General features: G+C 60.4%; 1 protein-coding gene across 1 annotated transcript; it reads right to left on the bottom strand.

The window, feature by feature from the left end:
- Window positions 1–1,946: 1,946 nt before the first annotated feature.
- Window positions 1,947–15,291, bottom strand: GTPBP3 (GTP binding protein 3, mitochondrial). Its single transcript, XM_075902783.1, has 9 exons — window positions 15,087–15,291; window positions 14,005–14,243; window positions 9,057–9,143; window positions 8,164–8,366; window positions 7,573–7,645; window positions 6,627–6,770; window positions 5,441–5,606; window positions 4,537–4,827; window positions 1,947–3,634 (listed from the first exon to the last, which is right to left on the bottom strand). Exons 1-9 carry the CDS (start codon window positions 15,149–15,151, stop codon window positions 3,403–3,405), a joined length of 1,500 nt encoding a protein of 499 aa, XP_075758898.1. The 5' UTR covers window positions 15,152–15,291; the 3' UTR covers window positions 1,947–3,402.
- Window positions 15,292–21,545: the final 6,254 nt, after the last annotated feature.

Here is a 21,545-nt window from a genome sequence, read left to right as displayed (position 1 = left end):
CTCCCCAAGCCAGGCCCAGAGTCCTGCTCCCCAGCGCCACACGATACTACCAGCGTGGCAGGAGGACACCGCGCGAGGGGCACAGCGACTCCCGTTGACTGCGTTAGCCCTGCCGCGCGGCTGGGTCGCTTCGGGACGCCAGCGGGAGGTTCATTTCGAGACCCGCAGGACAGCAGAGCTGGCAGCCAGCGGGCTGTCGCCGGGCCATGATTTACGGCGGGACTTTATCGCCCCGTGCGAGCGTGTACTCGGCGTTTCCTCGCTGGGCTGACTTGCAAACACCTTGGGGAAGGCCTTGCATCCGCCTCGGGCTTAGATTCCATCCAGCCGCCGTGGCCACCGGAATCGCTCGCTTCCCTCGGCCACCGCAAGGCTCCAGCACAGAGCAGGACTCACGGGTAATTATGGATCCAACTGCCCTTTGGAATCGGGGAGCAGGATTTGGGGGGGTAAAAGGACCCCCCCAGCGGTGGTATTGGAGCAGGACATGCTGGGGGGGGGGGGCATTAAAATGAACCAATGGTTTCATGAGGGGAGAACCACCCCCCTCTTTGAACCCCCGTAACATGGTGCAGGGACGAGGCCAGCATGGGCTGCGAGGGGAGAGCCCCCCCTTCCTAACCCCCCCTTCTTTCCCACCTACAGGCTCATGGGACTGAACCCCAATTAGCAGATAAGGTTGCAGGGAGCAGGAACGGTTCTCCCCCCCGTCATTGATTGGCTCTGGTTGCACAAGGCCACAGGGTAGGCGCTTGCCAGAGCGGGGGCCTGTAGGTGTCCCCCCCCCCCAGCTGAGACAAACAATTGTCCCCTTGTGGAGGCGGCGGGTACCCCCCGATCCTGCACCCCCGTCTGCAGCAAGACGAGACTCCGCCAGGCAGTAGAATAAAGGGGGTTTAGTGCTTCTCCAGGACACAGCTCAGCACAGACGTGATGTGGTTACAGGAGTCAGGGCCGGGCAGCCTCAGACCCCTTGGGTTAGGGGACCACAAGCCCCTCAACCCCCCAGTACTCAGCTGAGTCTCCTCTCCATGTTTTCCCAGCACTGTCCAGCTCCCAGTCCCTGCCCCCCAGCCAGGTGGCCGTCTCCAGCTTCCTTCCTGTGTCTCTTCCCTCCCCTCCACCCCCCAAGAGCCTTGTTATCTGCTCCAGCTGGACCTAGGTGTCTGGGCCATACCCATGTGGGTGGGTCACTGGGAATCACATCACAACGCAGGCGAACCCCAGAGGACAGAGCAGACAGCCCCCCCACTACGTCACAGCCCTCGCTTGCAGCATTCGGAAACCATGACCCCCCCCTCCTTCCTCGCTCTAGGTGCAGCTACACCCTCCCCTGGGGAGGCAGCACGGCTGGCCTAGCAGAGCCTGGGGGTAGCACCCAAGGGTGCTGGCTACCAGCAGCCTCGCTGCCCCCTGGGAAACTCAGCTGCGTGGCTGCAGCCGTGTGCACCGGGGCTGGAGCTATCGGGAGCAGAGCGCACGTCCGAGCCGCCCCCAGGCTGCTGTGGCTGGCACCAGGCAGGGCCCTGCCCGCGGCCAGCGGGTGCACAAAGGTGGCGTAGCGCCAGGCAGACGCGCCCTCCCCTCGGCACGAGGAGGGAACAGACAATCAGGCCTCCGCCGCGGTTTGCCAGCTCTGCCGCTGCTGGGTCTGGTAGCGCTCACCTAGCTGCTGCCAGGTCCCAGGGCAGCCGCCCTGCAGGGGATGGGCCCGAGGGGGGAGAGGGAGACGACTTGGCTCTGGGTTCTGCCCCCGCCGCACTTCATGGAAGAGCAGGGGAAAAGCTCGGTACTGGCAGGAGAGTCAGGAAATCCTCTATAAATAACCCGTCAAAACAAGGGCTTCCTCAGCAGGAGGCCGGGAGCCCCACCGTAACGAGCCCCAGGGGAGGGCCCGGGGCCAAGGAGGCAGAGGAGCCAAAGGCCAGGGACGGGAAACTGAGCCCAGCTGCCAAGGCGGGAGGGGGCACAGCCCCTAGAAAGGGCTTGCAGGAAGCAGGCTGCGTCACGGAGCAGGGGCCCAGCCCCCCACGCTCAGCTCCGACCCCGCCACAGTGGGTCGGGGAGACAGGAATCCTGGCTTCCCTTCCTAGCCGGGACAGGGGGGAGAAGAGGGGAATTCCAGGAGACACACCCTCCGCCACCAGAGAGTGGGTGCAACCAGAGAGTGGGTGCACCTTTGCTGGCTGGATGCTGAACTGCTCAGTCGTGTGTCATAGGCCCCACACAGCTAACAGGGATTCTCCTTCAGCCCCAGCGCTCATAGCACAGAGGCCTGGGGCAGCTGCTTTTGCCCAGCCTGCCTGGAGAGACCTGGGCTCACCCTGAGGCGCAGCGCCCCCCGCTGGTTAGTCTAGGAAGGGCAGCACCAGCTCCTGCCTGGGCACCCACCCCCCTGCTGCCCCTGGAGGCTGGAGGCCAGAGCAGGTGGCCCCCAGAGCCGGCCGCCTGGGTTCCATTCTTGGCTCTGCCCCCACCAGGGCCCGGCAGCTCCAGTTCCCCACCGCAACCGCAGCACAAGGGGGAACCTGTCCCCGCGCCTCCTGCCCCACCACACCCTGCCTGCTCTATCCCCTCCTGCAGCAGCCAGGCCTAAGCACACAGTTGGCTCAAAGGGGAGACGCCCTCCCCCCTGCCTCAGTTTCCCCCGTCAAGTGGGGCCTTCAGGGCTGAATTCATTCACGCGAGAAAAGCTCTTGGACCCTGCTCTGGCAAAGTATCGTTAACCCTCCTTGTTAAAGGGAGCACCGCCCCCCCCCAAAGCCCTCAGCCAGCCTCCCCCTCGGCTCCTCAGGGCGGTACAGAACAGAGGCCCAGCCGTTTCCCTCCGCACACACGGCTTCCCCGAGGGCCAGGTGTTCCGCCGCCCCTGGAAAGAAGGAAAATAGTCCATGGACAATCTCCCCTGGGCCTCTTCCCCCACCCAGTGCTGCTGGTCACGGCCTAATACCATGAGGTCCGTGGAGGGGCCCTACCCTCTGGTGGGAGGAAAGAACAGATCGCAGGGCAGGGCAGGGAAAGGGACCCGAGGGGGTTTAATAAACATAACGGGGAGCAAACAGCCTCGAGAGCGGGGCGGGGGGGAGGGAGCTGTCCTCTGAGCCCCCAGCTGCAGCTGCCCCTCAGTCCTAGCCTGCAAGCCTCCCCCCTCCCCCCCCCACACTCCCAGCCCTGGGGTCCCCACACTCAGACCCCTGGTCCCTCCAGTTCTCCCACCTCCCGAGCTCACTGCACTCCTGCCCTGGGGACAGCTGCTGCCGGAGTGTTGCTGAGACCCGCAAACTCATCACAGCCACAGCGGCTCAGACCCGGCTCCTCCTGGGCTGCCAGGGCTCAGCTGACACAGCCCCCCGCTCGTCCCACAATGCCATGCACGTGCTCTGACCGGAGCCCCGCCGCCCCTCACTTCCCGACACAGAAGTCCCTGAAGATGATATCCAGGATCTCCTCGGCGCTGACCCGGCCCGTGATCTTCCCCAGGTGCCTGCGAGCCAGCCGCAGCTCCTCAGCAGCCAGCACCAGATCCAGGGCCTTGTAGCTGTGGTACCCGCCCAGCGAGGCCAGGCAGCTGGTGAGGTGGAGGCGGTGCCGTGCCTGCGTGAGGCTCGGGGAGCCGGCCAGAGGGTCGCCGCACCTGGCGGACAAAAAGAGGGGTCACACCCATTTCCCGGCTCACTTAGGAAACCAAACAGAAGCTTCGGGCAGCTGGTGGCATTGCTGCCTTCTGCACTGCTGTGTGTCATAAGCCCTGTACTGCTTGCAGCTGATGGCGATTCTCCTCTAGCTCCAGGGGCGAGTCCTAGTCCCACTGCCACCAGAGTGGAGCCCGAAGGGGGCACAGACCTGAGACACTACGGGCAGGGAGCCAGTTGCCGGCTTTGCCAGCGGGAACAGCTGGAAATCAGAGGCCTCTCAAAGCTCTTGCCCATTCTCGTGGCTCTGGTTTTCCTGCGGAGCAGTGTTTGTGCTTTGAAGGAGGCGGGGTTGCCTAGTGGTCAGAGCACCAGGCTGGGGCTCGGAGAGCTGGACTCTACTCCCAGCTCTGCCACGTCCTGCGGAGTGAGGTTGGGTGAGGACACGTTGCTTCGCCTCAGTTTCCCCTCCCACCATTTATCGATTCAGGCTGCGAGCTCCATGAGGCAAGGCCAGTTATCGGTGCAGCGCCTGGCCCAGCGGGGCCCTGATCTCGCCTGCCCCAGCATGCATGGGGATCAAGGCCCTGCTGGGCTGGGCGCTGTGTGGACACGGAGGGGACGGAGCTCACCAGCGGGCCGGAAGAGGCTCCATTGTTTAGAGCCAAGCCGGCAGCGGAGTTAACTCCCCACAGAGTTTGCAGCATCTTCCCTGATTTCCAACAGCTCCTACCAGCCCTGTTCCGAGCCCCGTACAGCGCCCCCCTGCCAGGGGTCCCACAGCACCCTCCGGCAGAGAACAGCCCCCCAGGGCCCAGCTCCCAAGACCCCACCCCTGCCTCCAAAGCCAGGCTTAGCTTATCCCACCCACCCCACCCCTCCCCTGTTAATCCCGGGAACTCACAGCTGCTCCAGCTGCATCCCCAGCCGGCCCAGGAGGCTGTCAACGCCCTCCCCGGTCTTGCAGGAGAGCAGGCAGGCGGGAGGCAGCGCCCCCTCCCCGCAGGCTCCCAGCAGGGCCCCCCGGTGCCCCTCCTCCAGCAGGTCGGCCTTGTTCAGGACCAGGATGCAGGGCGCCGGCCGGGCTGGGGTGCCGGGGGGCAGGACGGCTCGCAGGGCGTCGGCGAGGCAGCCGGGCTCCGGGGTGAGATCCACGGCGGCCAGCACGGCCAAAACCATGTCCGCTCGCTGCAGCCTGGAGAGGAAAAGGGCCGTGTCGCTGGCTACGGAGGCAGCCCCAGGCCCAGCGGGACCCCTGCCCCACAGGAGCGGGGCCCGCTGCAGAGATGGCGCTCGCTCCCAACGGGTGGCAAACGTGGGGTTCCTGGTACCATGAGGGCATGGCTCCGCCCTGCTCGGGTGCTGTGTCCCCCCCAAAGGAGCACAACCCCCCCCTCACAGCCAGGGGGAGCGGGTCTGGGGACCTGCCCCACACTCAGTGCCTCACTCCCCCACCGGGAGCCCGAATGGACGGGACAGAGAGAGGCAGCCTGCCCCCCCCCCCCATGATTCCCCCAGCCTAACTCGCAGACTTGCAATTCCCTCTCGCCTTAGCCAAGTGCCCCCCGCCTCACAGCCCCCCCCCATTATCCTTATCCTGCTGGCACCCCTCAATCCTGACCCACAGCCCCCCCGTTATCCCACCCTCGCAGCCCCTGCTATCCCCACCCTGCCAACACCCCTCAACTCTGACCCACAGCCCCCCGTTTTCCCAGCCTGGTTGCCCCCCCTAAATCCCCTCCCCGCAATTCCTATTTCCCCAAACAAAGCCCGTGGGGGGCACACAACAGGCCCTCCCCCCATCTCACCTCTCCCGAGCTCGGCTCACACCCTCCCGCTCGACAGGGTCCTGGGTCTCCCGCAGCCCGGCCGTGTCGCTCAGCACCACCGGGTAGCCGCCGATGTTCAGCGCCGACTCCACCACGTCCCGCGTCGTCCCGGCAACGGGAGACACGATGGCCGCCGGCCTCTGGCCTGGACGGGGAGAGCGGGGCGGTTAGGGGGGAGTCCGGGGGCCAGGCTGGGAACAATCGGTGGTGAGGCCTGGCACTGGGGGGGAGACACAGGGGAGACAGGATGGAGGAGCCCTCAGCATGGGGGTGCTGCCCCCCACCACACCTCCCTTGGCCCCGAGACCTAGCAAGCCCTGGCCCCCACCTCCTTGCCAGAGGCGTCCTGCAGTCATCAGACCCTGAACCTGGCGAGGCCAGTGGGGGACAGAGACAAAAGGGGGGGCTGGACCCAACAGCTCCCCCCAGTCCAACCCATACAGAGGGGGCCCCTCCACACTAGTCCAAGACCCCTAATCCATCATGTGGTAGCTGGGGCGGGGGGGGGGGGGGAGGGAGGGGAAGGCGGCTGTATCACCCCCCTGCATCCTTCCAAGGCCCTGTCCTGCTGCTGATATCAACCACCCACCCGGCCCAGGACAGCCCGTGGGTACGGAGCCAGGGACTCAGCGCCCACCCTGCACCCGGCAGAGTCCCATGCTGCCCTCTAGCGGGAACTGGGAGCTTCCCAGCACGTCTCCTCCCGAGCCGGTTTCTCCTTAGCAATAACCATCGTCAGCCCAGCCCCTCTCAAACCCAAATAAGCAAATGGAGGCCCCCCCCCCCGGGGAGGGGGTGCCCCGATCCAGAGCCTCACCCCCACCCCGCCCAACCGCAGCACAAACACACAAAACCCAAACAGCAGGGGCTGAAGACTTTGGCTCCGGGGGCCAATTCTGCAGGCGCATGGGGAGAGTGGCAGGATGGTGTCTGGGGTGCCGAGGAAGGGGGCACCATGGTAACCCACTGGCCGGAGCACCCTGCCTGATCCACGGAGCACCCCAGCCCCCTGTACCGATCCGGGCTGTCGGGTGCAAGCTACGTAGCCCAGCGCTTTGGGGTCTGGAGGCCCCGGTCCAATCCCCGGGGTCGGCCAAGACGCTAAGGCACTGGGGGGGGGGGGTCCTGAGAGCTGCGGATGGAGCCCCCCCCGCCCCCGACTCACACAGGAGGTTGAGCAGGCTGCTTTTGCCGGCGTTGGTGGGGCCGGCGATCACCACGTGGACTCCCCCGCGCAGCCGCTCCCCGCGCCGCCCGTCCTGCAGGTGTCCCCTCACCTCCTCCTCCAGCCGCCGCACGGCCGCGTCCACTGAGACCGGGTCACGAGTCGGCATCCCGGAGCGCAGGGAGGGAAGCAGCAAAGTGACACGGGGACACGGTGCGAATGGAGGGACACAAGCAAACCCGAAGCAGCCCCGAGCCTGCAGCGATCGGGCACAGCTGCCTGGGCAGGCTGTTAGGGTTCATGCCGTATGGGAACCCCTCAAAGACAGAAGTGCACAGTGTGGACCCTGCTCAAGGTGGGGCCCCCTTCCTGCAGGCAGTCTCTGCCCCACAGAGCACTCAGTCTGCAAGATAAAGGGAGGACCGGTCACCCCTCCTGCACCACAGAGAGAAATGGAGTCCCAGACTAGATTAAGTGACATGCCCGGGGCCACACAGTGAGTCTGTGGCAGAGCTAGGAATTAACTCAGGCCAGTCCGAAGCCCGTACCACAGGCAGGTCAGCACCTCTATCGGCCACCAGTTTGAGGGCTCAGAGTTTAGATTCCGGTATGAAATCAAGGGGAGTTTGCCCAACAAAAGAGTCATTCTATTTTTCAAAGGCGCTGACCCAGAATTGCTCGGATCCGTCATTGGAGCTATTGAAGAGCAGGTTGGACAGGCAACTATCAGGTGCGTGGTCCTGCCGTGAGGGCAGGGGGTGGGACCGGGTGACCTCGAGTGCCCTTCCAGTTCTACTGTTCTAGGATTTTAATAAAAGAAACCAACACAAAAGCCTCTTCCCTCTGCCACTATGGGAATTCGGCCCTAGCAGCCTCGTGCCCCTGCGTCACCCTCGTGCAAGGCACAGATGGCCTCGGCCCGGGGGATGCTGCCAGCACCGCTCACCTTCAGCCAGCATGCCCTCCTCTAGGTTGTCCTCTTCGCTGAAGTCGATAAAGGCTTCTAGGTGGGCCAGGGCCTGAGGGGCAGACAAGGGGAAGGCCCGTCACGAAGGACGGCCCCGATCCTGCTGTCCGGTCAGACTCCCGCACCCAGGCTCCGACTGCAGGATTCGGGCTCAACCTTTGCTCCCCTCCCTGATCAGCAGCGACGGGCAGACCCGAGCTCCTGGGAGGCCAGGTCTCTTACACGACCCTCTGACGTCCCCCCTCGGCCTGCGGAGTTCAGTCCCTCCAGCTCGGGGTGGGCCTGGTCGGATTCTAACTCCGTCTGGGGAGGGAGTGGGGTGCAGCCAAAGGCAGAGCTTGGGGACGGGGTAATACCAGGCGGGGCAAAACTATTTAACCCCTCGGCCCCCCAAGGAGCTCCAAGCACGTGGCAAAGGAGGGCTGGTACCGGCACCCCGGTTACCATGGGAACCAAGGCCCACAGGGATGGAGCGACTCAGTCGGAGTCAGGATGAGAGGCCGGGGTCCCCCCCTTCCCTCCCTCTGCTCCCAGCCCAGGCGTTCGGGGCCGGGGACACGGGGCGCTTGCCTTGGTGAGTGCGTCGCTCCAGAGCTGGTACAGCTGCTCCAGCTCCCCCTCCATCTGCCGCAGGGCCTGCCGCCTCTGGGCCTCCGTCTCGGCGTGGATGAGGTCGCCCAGCCCCTCCACCTCGGTCAGGCCCAGCTTGCCGTTCTGGAACGCCCGCTTGGTGAACTCACCGGGGTCGGCCGGGCGCAGGCCGGGCAGGCGCCCTGGAAAAGACACATGCAGCAAACCTCAGCGGGGCCCCCGGGGCACCCCTCCTCGCGCAGTTCTGGGGGGAGAGAGCTCCCCCCCAGGAGAAGGGGCCACAGGGGACCCCAGAGGACCCCCCACTCAGGCCCTGCTGCCTGGCGAGCCTCCAGGCTGCTCTAAGAACATAAGAACGACCAGACTGGGTCAGACCAACAGTCCATCCACCCCAGTGTCCTGTCTGCCCACAGTGGCCAGCGCCAGGTGCCCCAGAGGCAGGGAACACAACAGGGAACCCTCACATGATCCCTCCCGTCACCCCATTTCCAGAGAAACAGAGGCTGGGGACACCATTCCTACCCATCCTGGCTAATAGCCATCGATGGAACGAAACTCCAGAAATATCTAGCTCTTTTTGGTTAAGTTCTAGCCTTCACCACATCCTCTGGCAAGGAGTTCCACAGGTTGACTCTAGCATACACTCAGCTCCTCTTGCACTAGCGAGACACAAAAACAAGCTCTGGTAAGCTCTGGCCACTCCTCAGCATGGCCTGTCGCCTGGGCAGTGCCCTGATGCCTGCTCCACCCCAGCCAGGGAGTCATCCCGTTGTCTGGGCCATACTTCCCCCTCCAAGCCCAGAGCGCAGCAGGGACAGAGCGACCGAGAACCCGGCTCGCTGATTTGCAGAGGGAGGGAAGGAGACGCTCACCCAAGGCCTGGAGCACGCCGCTCACCACCGCCGGCCCGCCATGGACGTGCAGTTCAGCGCAGTCCTCGCCGGTGAAGCTGTAGGGCCCTGCAAAGCACAGGACCCGTCAGACACTAGGGCACGTGGCCCCCGGGGGGAGCCGCCCACTCGGGGCTGGCACAGGATTAACCATCAAAGCAGCTCCGTCTGTCTCCGCGCTGGCGCCGTCAGGATCGGACACGGGCCCGTCAGTTAGAGTAAGGACCAAGGTGCTGCCGGGATGGGACAGGCAGCGGAGACGAAGGACGGCCGGGAAGGAATTAAAAGCCCCATCTGCAGATCAGAACCCGACGGGGATGGAGGCGGGGCAAGGGGAGTGGCTCCCCGACAGGTGCCTTCACGCAGAGCCCCGTCCACAAATCGCTTCCCCCGCCACTCAAAGGCAGCCACCTCTGGCTGCAGCTGGTTTGACAGCCCCCATGGCGAGCTCGGCAGGGAGCAAAGGCGAATCCGACGGCCGGGGTGCAGAACAGAGTTAACAGCCCTGCTTTTGAGAAAGGCACCAGGAACTCCTAGTGCTTCAGCTCCGACCTGGGGAGGGGGGTCAGAGAGCCAAGGCCTGGGGGTGGGTTTCTGGGAAATCCCAGCACCCAGTAAGTAGAACGGTCCAGCTATCCGGTCCCTCAGTCCCTTACATGGGACCCTGGCCCTGCTGGGAGCCCAGCCCACGTTCCCGAAATCCCGGCCTGCAATCCAGCCACGATTGAGCCCCACACGCCATTCCTGGGTCCCATCTCTATGACACGCGACCCGCCCTGCTCGGCTTCCTAGAGCAGAGATGATCCCAGACTCTGAAATCCAGTCATGGGTGTCACGCACACTCCACGGCCTGGCTCTGTCCCCCACTGGAGGGCGCTCGAGGCACAGCTGTCTATGGCTGCAGAGCTGCAGGAGTCACTAGCTCAGACAAGAGAGACGGGGGCTTGCTCAGCTCCACGAATCCCGGGGTCAGACCCAGCTAGGGATGCGAATGGTTAGCCAGTTGGCATCATCCTACCATAAGAACAGAACGGCCATACTGGTCAGACTAAAGGGCCATCTAGCCCAGTGTCCCATCTGCCGACAGTGGCCTGTGCCAGGTGCCCCAGAAGAAGTGAACAGAACAGGGAATCATCAAGTGATCCCTCCCAGCCTCTGACAAACAGAGGCCAGGGACACCATTCCTGTCCAGCTTGGCTAATAAGTATTGATGGACCTAACCTCCATGGATTTATCGCCCTCTTTTTTGAGCCCCGTCATAAGTCCTGGCCTTCACAGCATCCTCTGGCAAGGAGTTCCACAGGTTGACTGTGCGTTGTGCAAAGAAATACTGCCTTTGGTTTGTTTAAAACCTGCTGCCTATTCATTTCATTTGGTGACCCTAGTTCTTATGTGATGGGAACAAGTCACTAACTTTTCCTTATTCACTTTCTCCACATCGGGCCTGATTTTATAGATCGTTGGCAGGAGGGGCTGCTCCAGCCCCGCCACCCCCGTTTAGTTAATTAATTAATCCGTTAAACGTAATGTTTAACCGGTTAAGTGGGATTTTACTCCCTAGTCCCCACAGCTTCTGCCCCCAGAGGGGCATGTGGTATCACAGGAGAGAGCCGCTGCTGAAAGCAAATCCAATCCCAACTCCGCATAGATTAGCTCATTAGTAATTAGGGTATGGCTGGCAGCCGGCCCCATCCCCTCCCATCACCAGGGATGCCAAACCCTGCTCTGACTATCCCCCGATTTAGCCACAGGAAAGCGACTGGGAAAAGCATGTGGGAACCTCTCAGCCCTTCAGCGTCTGCTGAAGAGCCACTCGCCCTCAGACAACATCCTCATTGGAATTCTGCCCGGGCACCGGGCGCTTTCTGGGAGGCTCCCCTCTGTGCCCGTAGGTGCCACTTGCAGCGAGTGTTTACTTTGCCCAGGGCCACGATATCACAGCCGCTCGCTGGCAGCCTTGTGGGACTAGGCGGGGAACAGAGAAGGAAGCAAAGATCCTGTTTTTAGGCCAGAGTACTCAACCACAGAAAAGGAGGGGGAGGTACAGAGAATAGACCACGGCACGCAATGCTGTTGGTTAAGGCCGTAAGAAACCCATGACCTCTTTGGAGCCTTGTGGACGCACCACGGACAGAGCTGGGATCTTCCTGCCCCAAAAGCTCTGGAGTTAAAGGAAAACTCCTCCTAAGTGGTTCACAGTACGGGGCTTATGACCCACGGAGCTATGCAGTTCTGCTTCCCTTGCACACAAAGGGCAAGACACCACCAGTGTGGAGAGAGAGGTGGCAGATTTATCAGACAAGTGGAAAACCCAACTCGCCTGCCTCATGCCACATGCAAGTGAAGGGTCCGGGCACTGCAAGGAGGACAGACCCGCCCCGGCCTGGCCCAGACATGGTCATAATGACGTAGCATCATTGAGTCATAGCACTCATCATGTCTAGTCCCCTGCACTCATGGCAGGACCAAGCACCATCTAGATCATCCCTGACAGGCGTCTGTCCAACCTGCTCTTAAATCTCTCCAGGGATAAAGATTCCACAACCCCCCCACACAATTTATTCCAGCATTTCACTACCCTGACCGCTAGGAAGTGTTTCCTAATGTCCAACTTCAACCTCCCTTGCTGCAATTCAAGCCCATTGCTTCTTGTCCTGTCCTCAGAGGCCAAGGAGAACAATTTGTCTCCCTCCTCCTTGTGACACCCTTTTAGGTACTTGAAAACTGCTCTCCTGTCCCCTCTCCGTCTTCTCTTTTCCAAACTAAACAAGCCCAGTTCTTTCAGCTTTCCCTCCCAGCTCATGTTCTCATCATTTTTGTTGCTCTTCTCTGGACCTTCTCCAATTTCTCCCCATCTTTCCTGAAATGTGGTGCCCGGAACTGGACACAATCCTCCAACTGAGGCCTAATCAGCACAGAGCAGAGCGGCAGAATGACTTCCCGTGTCTTGCTCACCACACTCCTATTCATGCAGCCTAGAATCACGTGTGGTTTTTTTTGCAACAGTGTCCCACGGTTGACTCCTATTTAGCTTGTGGTGCACTCACCCCTAGCTCCCTTTCTGCAGGACTCCTTCCTCGACAGTCGCTTCCCGTTCTGTACGGGTGAAACGGATTGTTCCTTCCGAAGTGGAGCACTTTGCATTCGTCCTTATTGAACTTCATCCTATTGACCTCAGACCATTTCTCCAGTTTGTGCGACCGGCCTCCATTTTGGACCCAATTCTGCAGACGCTGCCGAGAGCACCCCAGATGAGGTCAGCGCAGTGAGAGCAAAGATGGGTCTTTAATGACCAGGAGGATGCAACTGAGAACCCCATCTATGTAGTGGGGGTGGAGGGATCCCTATGGGAGAGAGGGGCTGTAAATAAGCACGTGCCTATAGAAGGCTAGACTGGACACCTCGCTGCAGGTACCCCCGCAGTGCAGTGTCAGCGTTGGGAACTGCAGACAGGAACGAGAGATCAAGCCGCTCTAGAAGGGGCTGCGGGAGCAAACGCAGCCTGGGCGGACAAAGCTGATCGGGCCAGGGGTTTATTAGGGGGCAGCTCCCCCCATCCAGCTAGTGAGGGCCACCAGAGAGCACACATCACCGTGTGCGACAGATTCAATATCTCCCGGTAGCTCATTGCTTGTCAGTCCCCATGTGAATCCCAGGTGGGAGCTGCCTGTAACAATGTGGCTTTTCTGTTGGAAGGCCTGTGCTAGGCCTGAACCAAAGCCACCTTCTGCAGCCAGACTGAAGAGCAGCAGCCATTAGCTTTAAGGCCTGGAGTCTCCTACTCACAGTTCCGTCTAAATTGTATTAAAAAGTGTGTGGGGAGGGGACTGCGAGGAGGGGACTTTGAGGAGGGGTCCAGGCTGTGAGGAGGGGACTTTGCTCTGATCACTCCCCCACTATCACCAGATAAAGAAACAGATCCCAAGATGGGTAAAGAAAACTTAAGTCCCACCATTCTGTCTGGCAAGAAACTGCTTATCAATAGAGAAGGTTGTGGAATCCTCATCCTATGATGAAACGAAAAACAGGACTATGCAGCACTTTAAAGACTAACAAGATGGTTTATTAGGTGATGAGCTTTCGTGGGCCAGACCCACTTCTGGCCCACGAAAGCTCATCACTTAAAGACTAACAAGATGGTTTATTAAAGTGCTACATCGTCCTGTTTTTTGTTTCAGCTAGACCAGACTAACACGGCTACATCTCTATTATCATTCTATGTTCATTGTCATTACTCTTTCCTATTGTTTGACTGTGTGATCTCTGTCTGGTTTGTAACTGTTTCTGTCTGTTGTCTAATTAATTTTGCTAGGTGTAAGTCCATTAAGGTGGCGGGGTGTGATTGGTTAGGTAATTTTGTTATGATTGATTAGTAAAATTATACTAAAATAATTGGTTAAGGTCTAGCTAAGCAAGACTCAGGTTTCATTATATAACTGGAGTCCAAGAAGGAGATCAGAAAGCAGATCAGAAGTAACAGAAGGAAGAAAAGGCTGGAAGAAGACCAGGAGGAGGGGGAAGACCTGGAAAGAAGAACTCACCAACGAGAGACAGCCTAAGACCAGAGAGGCTGATATTGCCTGGCCAACAGGGGAAGTCTGCCTGCACCCGCATTGGTGAGCATGATGCTGCGTGCTTAGCATGTGTATTCTGCTTGTTTGAGAATTGTCAATAAATAGAGGATAAGGATATTACTGTGTGAGGCTCTTTCAGTGGCTAAAGATCCAGCAAAACCCACAGGAAGATGCCCCCTGAGCCCTAGGAATTGGGTACGGGTGGATGTATAAATTAACAGGGTTGCACCTTGAGTCCTAGGAACTGGGTAAAGGTGTGTGTCCCTACAGTGTGGAAGGGATAGAGAAATTTGTGCGGGTAACGTGCCCAAAAGGCCCTGTGTACAAGGGTGGATGCTGCAGGTATCAGTTCTAACCTGGGAACCAGATGACCAGGCCCCTGTCCAGGGTCTCCGCAGAGCTGGGGTCGCGGATCCTCCGCAAGGTGACGGCTCTAGGCCGCGGCAGTTCCTGCTGCCCGGTTAGACGCCGCAGGGCCGTCCCGCTGGCAGGGCCGCTGGTCCGGATCACGGCCACTCCGCATTTCCCGTGGCCCGAAGACAGAGCGAAGATGGTGTCTCTCTTCCCGGCGGGGCAATAGAGCCGCTTGGCCAGCCTGAAAGCAACCGGAGACAAAACCCAGAGGTGACACTGCCCCGAGCGATGGGCACGGGGCAAGAGATTCCCAGCCCTGTGGCTAATCCGTGACCCATGGCCGGGCACAGCAGCAAAGAGACTCTCCTACCCATGAGCAGCATCATGCTGTAGGCCAGGTACATTGGGTGGCCAGTTTAGCATCTTCTACCGAGGCTACCAAGCACTGCCACTAGACACGGCCAGACCCAGTGCCCTCATGCCAATACTACCCACCCCTGCCCGGCTGGGCAAGAGGCTGGAATCTTCACTCTGGGTCCCAGCTCTGGAAGGAGCCTCGTGCCAGGCACCTTCCCATCATCCCATCCAATCCGCCCAGGCCGCAGGGCTCCTGCCCAGCAGGGGAGATCCTCACGGGTGCACAGACTGCCCCACCCGGGCAAACAGATGCTCTCTCATGAGCAAAGGGGCTGCTGCTGCACCCACAGAGGGCTGCAGGCCTGTGCATCCACCCCCACCTGGGATTGCACAGACAATACCCCCCACCCCCAATCACAGACAGCAGCAGGACGGTCCCTGCCGCTGCAGCATTTGCCACCTGGGGCCTCTGCCAGCTCAGAGCCCATCCTGGGGCTCCTGGCAGCCCCTTGCCCAGCACCCCGTGAGCTACGGTCGCACAGCGCCCCCCAGCCCATTACACCTGGGACCCCAGCAAGGGGGGGGGGGGGAAGCCACTGGCTCCGGGTTATGCAGCCACATGCCCTGAGCTGGGGGCTAGGAGCCAGCCCAAGCAAACAGCCCATGCCCTCTGCTGCTGCTGCCCCCGGCGCCCCCCCAGCTTAGGGGACCCCCCCCACACACACACCTGACAGCAGCGCTGGGCAGGGGGCTGCTCCCTGCAAGCACCTTCCTCCACGTGCCCGGCCACATGGCCCCCACCCCCGCGGGGCGCAGCTGCAAGGGGGTGGGGCGCGAGCCAGGCCCCGCCCCCAGCAGCACCCCTCTCGCGCAGTCCCCCGCGCGCGCGCCCGGGGCTCCTGCGCCCGCAGCCCCGGCTCCCGGCCTGCCTCTGCCAGCACCAGCTGACGCGCGCGGCGGCCTCAAGTGAGGGCGAAAGCGGCCCCGCCCCCGCTGCACGCTGATTGGGTCGCGAAGCCAGGGAAAGGGGGCGGGGCTTCTGTCTGCGGATCAGCTGGCGGGCTGCGCGCGTCCTCACGCAACCCCTGGGCTGGGTTGGGGGGGGGCTGCTGCCCGCTGGCCCCCACGCCCGTCCCTGGCCAGGGCAGCTGGCTCCCCACCCTGGGGGCGTCTCTCCATTGCTTCCCTCTTGCGGTTGGGGGGCTGGCATTTCTGGGGGGCAATTTAGCCGCTGCACCCCCCCCGATCTCAGCTCTGTGCCCCAGCGTGGGGGGCTGCGCCCCGGGTGGGCATTGGCACCTGCCCTCTGCATGAGGGACTCCCCACTCTCCCGTGCATGGAACCGCTTCGGGGTGCTGTTTGGAAGCATTGGCTTGTCCCTGCCCTGCAATAAAAGCACGTTTCTGGCCTCCTCCTAAAAACAAGCAGACCCTCTGGCTGGAGGGAGAATGCGATTTGCCTTTGATCTCGTGTGTTTCGCTGGTGGGGGAGGGGATTCCCTGGGGCGAGAAGAGAGTGAATTATTAATTGCAGTGAACTGATAGATCCAGGAAGCTTTCTGGCTCCTAGGCTGCAAAACAAGATAACCTCACGCCTGCTTGGGGCAGCCCCACCCTCCTGGATGACTCCACCTCATCCCGTGGCGCTACCTCAGGATGTAAATACAACTGCCCGGTCAGGGAAAAGGACCTGGGACACAGGGGCAGGTTGGGGCATGAACTCTGGGGCCAGGTCCTGCCACGGCCTCCTCTCTCTTGGGGCGTTTTCTAAGCTGAGATAAAATATTGGGAACTGCTTGACCTGGAAAACATCTCCCCCTGACTCCCTAGCTAGGTCCCATCCTCACCCCACTAACTGTCCTGCATCCTCCTAGTGACCTCGCTGCTCTCCTTTTTCGAACTTCTCTTTCCTTCTTCCTGGGATGCAGGGCAGGAGGTTTATGGAGCATGATCGCTGGGTTCTCATTCACCTCTTCTGGCCTCTTCTGCTCCCCTATCCAGCCTGCTGCCCCATTGGCTGTTCCCGGGTGCTATTCAAATTGCAGCAGGGTTTAGGGGGCCCCCACCTGTTCCCCAGACCAGGTGAGTGTGGCTGGGGCCCACCAGGAGCTGGTCAATTTCTAGGCCAATCAGACTGATGAGTGAGACAAGATTCCTGATGAAAGAGGGAAAGCTGGGGAAACTCCCCACGGGGGCCAAGCATACTGGAGCCTGGTGGCCTGACAGTGCCCAGACAGCTCTTGACAAAGGAGGCTCCAGGACGACATCACCAGGGCTCCCAGATTGGCCGTCCTGGATCTCTCAAGTACAGGAAGTTTCCACAACCAGCCAGGGCTGCAAGTGCCTCTCAGGAGTCCAAGTGGCCCCTCCCCACCACTCATGTCCCTAAAGAAAATAAAGATGGTGGAGTCAGGAAGAAGCCGGGAGCTCCCCGACCACGTGCACGGCACAGCAGGGCCTGGCAGGACAGAGGACAACAGGAGTCAGAGTCGTGTCTGAGAAAGACCGAAAATAGCTGGGACTCCAAAGGTGTCTGGGCTCAGGAGGCTGGTAACAGGGCCTCAAGAGCCCAGAGTCTCAGGGAAGCCCTGTGGGAGGGTGTCGGTGCAGACACAGATTATGCACCAAAAGGGCTTTTTCCCTCGCTGACGAACTCCTCCTGCCTAAGCAGCTGGGATTAGGTCCGTGCAGCGACCTCTGACTGGCAGGGAGCAGCTGGTGGGGGCTGCTAGTTTAGGTGCACAGGGCCCATACAATTTACACAGCCCTGGAAGGCTCCCAGGATTGTCACAGCCTGAAACACATCACAGCGCCTGTGATTTTCCCATCGGCTTGCGACTTTGTTCCGTGTCCCTGACCCCCTCCAGGGTAACTCCCGTGTCCTGCCAGGCTGGCCTGCATCCTGCCCCAGTCATTGCAACCTGGCACCTGAGGTTACCAAACCAGAGTGGGACTGTAACCCCGCACGCCTGACTGCAACAGCTGGAGCAGAGGGGCTGAGCTCAGCCCGGTGGGTGCTGGGGGGGAGGGTGAATGTAAGGTTGCCTTGCTCTCCTGACCCCTATTCCCCTGGTCTCCCCTCCAAATGGTGCCAATCAAGGGCGGGGGCGGGTGCTGCCATGGGATGGAGCCACAATAAAACATGCCTGTTGGGCCTCTTTTCCTTTGCCCCTGCCACAGCTCGCGGGGTGGGACTTAGTGCACACCAGGCCGTTACCATCCTGAGCCTCCAGCAGTGCTACAAGGACAGATCTGCTAAGGCAGGGGTGGGGAACCTAAGGGCCATGCGGCCCCTGGGTTGCCTGCATCTGGCCCCTAAGGCCTCCCCCAGCATTGCAGAGCCGGGGCTGGCCCTCCAGCTCCCCCTCCCTCCCGCCTCCCCACATCCCCTGGCCTCCGACTGATTTTTCTGAGGATCCGCGGCCCCCGGACCCAAAAAAGATTCCCCGCCCCTGCGTCAAGGGGTGCAAACCGCTGGTGTGTGACAGAGATGAGACCCAGAGGGGATGGCGAAAGGGCCATTTCCACAGCCTTTGTTTTCTGCCCTCCACATGGACATGAGATGGGAGCTTCCGGGGTTCCTCTGCTATTCCCCTGCGCAGCACCCATTCGCCTGGCTTTCAAGGGCTGCCTCTTGGCCGCAGGGGGACCTACCAGCCTGGCTCACCCTGGACCCACCGCTCGCTGCTCCCTAACACCTGGGCCTGCTGCGGGGCCCCCCTCTCGAAGGCCCCGTCATTTGCCCACTTGGAAAACGCAGCCTCCTGAGGCAAGCGTGAACCACAGAATTTATCCTCCCAGTGGCAGTGTGCGGCTGGCAGGACCAGCGCTCCGGCTCTGTGCTGCCTGCCTGGCCTATGCCAGCCTGGGGCAGCTGCAAGCGCTGCTCCCCACCCAAGGGGAACCCCGAAGCTCTGCGGGAGCCTCTCACCCAACACAGCGAGGGAGCACAAACTAGGGGAGGGTCTAGTGGTGAGTCCAGAGGGTTGGGAGCCAATTCAAACCCTGCCTCCCGCTGGACCTGGAGGTGAGTCCGTGCTCCGTGCCTCAGTTTCCCCCTTAATACAAGGTTACGTCCTACCCCCTGCAGGATCTATTGAGTCACCCTTTACCCCCCCCCCCCACCACCAGAGGAGGCCCTGAATGGGGATGGCCGGCCCAGATGAGCGTTGTTGAGATCAGGGGGAGGTAAGGCAAAGATTGTGCGGATGCAAACTCGGTTCCCAGGGAGAGCCCCCCCCCCCCCAGCAGGACTTCCTAGCACTGCTCCTAGCAGGACTTAATAGGGCAGCCCATCCCCATAGTGAACACACCCATGATATGTTCCCCACGCTCACCTCCCCCACATCCCCCCACACCCCAAAACAGCCTAACCTCATCAGAGCGGCGCAAGAATGGAGCCGTTCTAAAGGAACTTCATACATCCCCTCCCCGCCCCAACACAAACACCCTGCAGTTCCTGGGAAAGCTTTCCTGGCACCGATCCCTCCCAGAAAGGGTCTGAAGAACCCAGGGAGGCCTGGGAAAGGTTGCCCCCAGGGAGGGGCGAAAGGAAGCCTGAATCACAGCTTACAGGGTATTTGCCAACACTTGGGGCAGAGCCCTGCCGGAACCCTGGCTCCTCCTCCCTACCCTCAGCAACCGGCCTGATCTAGCCCCATGGAGAAAAGAACACCCTAGGGATGTTATAGTGTAGTCGATTAACCGATAAGCAGGTGAATGCTATAGACGACACACATTGCTCTCCCCCTCCTTGCCCGTACATTTTTTAGCAGGCTGGCCAGCAGCCCAGCTCAGTCTGGGACCTACCCCACTGCCGGCAGAGAAATTTCGGTCTTTGATCAATACCTGCTTGATCCGTCTGTCTAACCGCGCCTGCCACACTCAGGCACCCATATCCCCGAGAGGCCAGGAGCTCAAGAGTGAGAGAGATTAGACAGACTGGCATCCTAGAGGGAAAAGGTCCTATATCCACTCCCTGATCCCCCGGAGTCAGCTGGTTCCCCCAACCTCGGGTGGGTTTAGGACTGGCACCCCCTAGCAGTGAAATACTCCATATCCCATTTCTGTACTCACACTGGGATCAGCTAGGTGTATTCTGTATTTTCCAGAGATGTCAGGCCCTGTACCCTGTTCCCAATGCCCCCCATCCAAAGAGCCAACCCCCCCAAAAGTATGAAAGCGCACAAGGAAAAAAGAGTCCCCTTGGTGGGGCCGTACATCCTCTCAGTCAGATCTGGCGCCAAATGTGCCCCATTAGACGAGTTGCCCACAGCTTGCGTAAAGCACGGAGGAAATTGGGCAAGATTTGCATTTGAAACCAGCTGTAGCAGCTCTGCTCTCATATGTCGTGGTGCTGGCAGAGTGCAGGTCGTTTGGCACACGCTGGGTAACTGTGTAGCAGGAAAAAAAAAGTTCAGAAAAGGGCAACAAAAATGATGAGGGGATTGGAACGAATCCCGTATGAAGAGAGATTAACAAGACTGGGACTTTTTCAGTTTAGAAAAGAGGAGACTAAGGGGGGAGATGCTAGAGGTCTATAAAATCATGACTGGTGTGGAGAAAGTGAATAAGGAAAAGTTATTTACTTGTTCCCATAACACAAGAACGAGGGGTCACCAAAAGAAATGAATAGGTAGCAGGTTTAAAACAAAAGGAATTTTTTCTTCATGCAATGCACAGTCAACCTGTGGAACTCCTTGCCAGAGGAAGTTGTGAAGATTAGGACTTTAACAGGGTTCAAAAAAGAGCTAGATAAATGCATGGAGGTGAGGCCCATCAATAGCTATTAGCCAGGATGGGTAGGGAGGGTGTCCCTAGACTCTGTCAGAAGCTGGGAATGAGTGACAGGGGAGAGATCACTTGATGATTCCCTGTTTTGTTCATTCCCTCTGGGGCATCTGGCATCGGCCACTGTGGGCAGACAGGACACGGGGCTGGATGGGTCTTTGGTCTGACCCAGTGTGGCTGTTCTGATGTTGTTAGCAAAACCAGGCACCTGCTGGTGAAGTGAGACCCTCCAGGCGGGCAAGTGCAATGTGGGGTTTTTAGCTGCATCCCAGGGCCTGAGGGCAGGGGGCTGCCTTCAAGCAAGAAACAGAGGTAAGGGTGTGAGAGTTTGGCTGGTCATTACTGATGGCCGCAAAAGGAATTACACAGCATGTCCCCCCGAAATCTCCCCAAGGAGACACCCTACACCAGGCGATCCGAGAAGATTTATAAATGGATCACTGAAGATTAGCAAGGCACGCTGTAGCCCAGGTCAGGTTACCTGCCTGTATTTCTACCCGGGCTCGGCTCTAGAAATAACAGCATGACCTCCAGGGCCATACCGGGCCAAGGCGGGAATACCAAGCAGGAAGATTTGTGAGGGGAGCATTGCCTGGTGGCTAGAGCAGGAGGACTTGGCTTCTGGGTCCTGTCCCCAGATTTGGGAGGAAAGTGGAGTCCAGGGGCTAGCGAAGGCTGGGCTGCAAATCAGGATCTTTGCTCTGCCCCTGGTGTTCTGCTGCTGACAGTGGGCAAGAAAGAGGGACCATTGTCTGATGCTCGGGGGGGGGGGGGGGGGGGAGCATCCTGGGGTTTGACTTCATCTCGGTTGATGCCCTGCACGGTTAGACAGGCTGAACCTCTCTAGTCTGGCGCCCGCGGGACCCGGCTGGTACCGGACCAGAGCATTTGCTGAACCACCGGAGGTCAATATTGTCCAGCAGCATGGCCAGCGCTGCCCCTGCTTCCTGGGCTCTGCGACGACATTAAGGGGTCAGCCGGAGCTAAAATACAGCCCAGAGCCCCGGAGCTAGGCCTGGGGGCTGTAAGCAAACTGTGTGGGGCCGCAGGAAACTTGGGCACCCCCATGCTAAGTGGGCATCCAGCTGACTAAACTCATGTCGGACCACTGAGGTTGCTGGACCAGAGAGGTTCAACCTGTACTGGGAAAATCATTTTCCCGTCCCTCCCCCTCCATCCACCCACCTACTGCTCTGTCCATCCCACCCCTCCCCCTCCCCCTCCCCCTCCATCCAGCCACCTACTGCTCTGTCCATCCCTCCCCTCTCCCTCCCCTTCCCCTCCCCCTCCCCCTCCATCCACCCACCTACTGCTCTGTCCATCCCACCCCTCCCCCCCTCCCCCCTCCATCCATCCACCTACTGCTCTGTCCATCCCACCCCTCCCCCCTCCCCCCT

The sequence above is a fragment of the Pelodiscus sinensis genome, chromosome 19 (genome assembly GCF_049634645.1).
Source record: "Pelodiscus sinensis isolate JC-2024 chromosome 19, ASM4963464v1, whole genome shotgun sequence".
Classification (NCBI taxonomy): domain Eukaryota; kingdom Metazoa; phylum Chordata; order Testudines; family Trionychidae; genus Pelodiscus; species Pelodiscus sinensis.
The sequence above is the reverse complement of the archived record's forward strand: the minus strand, read 5'-3'. Positions and strand labels throughout refer to the sequence as shown.

Excerpts from the sequence above, each read along its gene's own strand:
- GTPBP3 (XM_075902783.1), bottom strand. The coding sequence starts at position 15,151 with ATGTGGCCGGGCACGTGGAGGAAGGTGCTTGCAGGGAGCAGCCCCCTG. Across the intron at positions 14,244-15,086 it reads CTGCCCAGCGCTGCTGTCAG|GCTGGCCAAGCGGCTCTATT; the intron begins GTGTGTGTGTGG and ends GGTTGCTTTCAG. Across the intron at positions 7,646-8,163 it reads GGAGCGACGCACTCACCAAG|GCCCTGGCCCACCTAGAAGC; the intron begins GCAAGCGCCCCG and ends TCTGCCCCTCAG.